Below are 2,609 nucleotides of genomic sequence, written 5' to 3'. Positions count from 1 at the left end.
GGGATTGGCCTAGGGGAATTTTTAGTGGGGTTTTAAGAGAAATTTTAATTATATAGGCCATAGTAAATATTTCTTTTTAATTAGGTTTTAAATTGGGTATTTATTGTTGTATCTGTTTTATAAGGCTGTCAGCCGCCCTGAGTCCGTAAGGAGAAGGGCGGGATAAAAATTGAATAAATAAATAAATAAATAAATAAATGTGCAAGGAGGCGTTTTCTCTCCCATGCTTATTAGTGACTTTTTTTTCGGAGCATCGTCGCCCTAACCATGCTGGCAGGATCATTGAGCAGAAAACAAGGAAGTGGGAGCTTAACATGGAGGGCAAGATCATATGTATGAGCGTTACCAAACGCTAACATTGTTTAATGAGATACTGCTTTATTCTATTTCACGGAATGTATACACTCCTTGTTTCATTTCGGCTATTCGTGTTTATACATGCAGTATGATGTGCATGAAGCGTGATTTTGCTTCCTGCCTTGCTGATGGAACCGGTTGTTTTGAAACTGTGTATGCCCAATGCATCTCTGTCATTAATACGATCCCTTTTTTTTTCTTAAACCTCAACTTTTATGTATAACCTGAATAATTGCTGCTGGAGGAAGGGAATAATTTGGATTTCTTTTTAATCTTTGTTTTGTGTAGTACGAAATCTCTAGATGTAATTTTTTGGGAAGACAAAATGTTACATTTCAGACTGATTCTGAAGGCGATGATGTATTTTGGTCCTTTTCCTATCGATAGCTTTTCTCTGAGGTTTTGAAAGAGGGCAGGAATTTAATAGCATTATTAAGTAATGGTGTCAAACTAATCTACCTATTAAGGAAGAACATTTTTTAAGCATAACACGAATTTGCTAATTGCTTTCCCCCTCCCAAGAGTTGCATGTCCCTATCATCCCAGAGGGTTGGGTGTCTCTGGTGTGAAGAAAAAAAAAGATTTATTACACTGGAATGTATAGAAATGCTTTTTTTTAGGCATGTTTAGTTTAGAGATTAGAGGAAGAGCTGTATTAAGAGGCTAGTCTCATTTCTTCAAAGGGCTACCAAATGCCTTCAAGCAGAATGTGAGTGTAGTAGCACTTTGTCATCTATATTGTTTAGCAACTGATACTGAGAGGTATTTAATGCTGGAAAAGTTTGGTCATATTGATTTATATCAGTCAGGAAGACTAATTAAATCATAGTCAATATGATTCTGTTGTTGATCATGATTTCTACTAAAGCTCTTCTGCTTTGTTACTACCTATACTTCAGTCCTTATGAATAGATGCAACTTTTATGTTTAGAAACAGGTATATGTTATATATTATAAATGCATATTTCTGATTTTCTTGATTAATTTTTCATTAAAATTGTTTTTAGCACTAAACCAGATATATATCAGACAGCTGACTGATGTGCATATTTTCTCTTGGTAATGGGTAATAAAAATAGGTTGTAGTCAGTATGACTGAATGTGCTAGGAACAATAAAAAGTATGTTGGAAAACTAAAGATGTGATTTAAGAAACATGATAAAGATTATGAATGTGTTTCTAAAATTGCATGCAAAACTAGTTGGACTTGTTTGGGTACATACTTATATAAATGTGTAGAAGTACATATGCATGCATGTGCATAATTTTAGCTAAGTACTTTAATGAAAACAATGAGCTTTATTTAAAACACCATGTACAGTGTATTCATTTAATAATTCAAATTGATATAAATGCATTAAAATATAGTGCAAAATATGTTAAAAACATAAAAATTCTTGAAAACACGAAGGACTATCGCAATGTATCTGTTTCACTATCTCTGGCTAAAAATAGAAGCAGGGTAACTTCAATGATTATATTTGTTCTATTTTTTGAACAATAAACATGAAAACACTATTTTTTTCTTTTTTTAATTTTTCATAATTTAGCAAGAAGGTTCTCTGTGTGCCCAGCACTGTTTGAATAACTTACTGCAAGGAGAGTATTTCAGTCCTGTGGAACTGTCTTCTATTGCACAGCAGTTAGATGAAGAAGAGAGAATAAGAATGGCAGAGGGTGGAGTTTCTAGCGAAGAATATAGAATATTTTTACAGGTAACAGCTCTTCAGGTGTATTTACATTTATTTGTCAGCTTTTGTTCTATATATTTTCTTACTGAAAGAGTTTATATTGAAGCTGAATTTCATAATGATGAAATGTAAAGTTATCTGTTCTCCTTCCTAGAATAGCATCCTCAAGATATATTAGAATTACTGTCAATTTCTCAGTGAAGTTCCTGTTTAATATTTTTAAAGACTTTTTTCAGGTACAGAATTTATTTTGTCCCAAACTGCTTTTAAATTGATGTCCACAAATGAGTATATAAAGAGCAAAATGAGAAAGGCTACTATACTGACCACTAGGTTCTTGTATTTGCCTGGTGTTGTCTGTCTGCATAGTTTATCTGTTGTTTCTTATTGACATAACCTGTAAATAAATCCCAGAATGTCACACTTGTTCAGAATGGTTCATTAAAAGTATTTTTAGAGAGAGTAAAGTTTTAGATTTACTAAGAGTAACTGAATTTATTCTCTACATATGATTTTCCAAAAGTTTCTGTAGCACATAAATTAATCTTCTTTCCTTTGCAT

At 32.5% G+C, this 2,609-nt stretch overlaps 1 protein-coding gene across 1 annotated transcript; it reads left to right on the top strand.

Moving 5' to 3' along the window:
- Positions 1–1,907: 1,907 nt before the first annotated feature.
- On the top strand, positions 1,908–2,269 carry LOC107301939 (ataxin-3-like; the record flags this gene model as incomplete). Its single annotated transcript, XM_015831087.1, has 2 exons — positions 1,908–2,072; positions 2,203–2,269. Coding segments are annotated over 2 exons (189 nt in total), but the record flags the coding sequence as incomplete, so codon positions are not given.
- Positions 2,270–2,609: the final 340 nt, after the last annotated feature.

The sequence above is a fragment of the Protobothrops mucrosquamatus genome, unplaced genomic scaffold (assembly GCF_001527695.2).
Source record: "Protobothrops mucrosquamatus isolate PMUCROS unplaced genomic scaffold, P.Mucros_1.0 scaffold20028, whole genome shotgun sequence".
In the NCBI taxonomy this organism is placed as follows: Eukaryota; Metazoa; Chordata; class Lepidosauria; order Squamata; family Viperidae; genus Protobothrops; species Protobothrops mucrosquamatus.
This window is presented reverse-complemented; position numbering and strand designations above follow the sequence as displayed.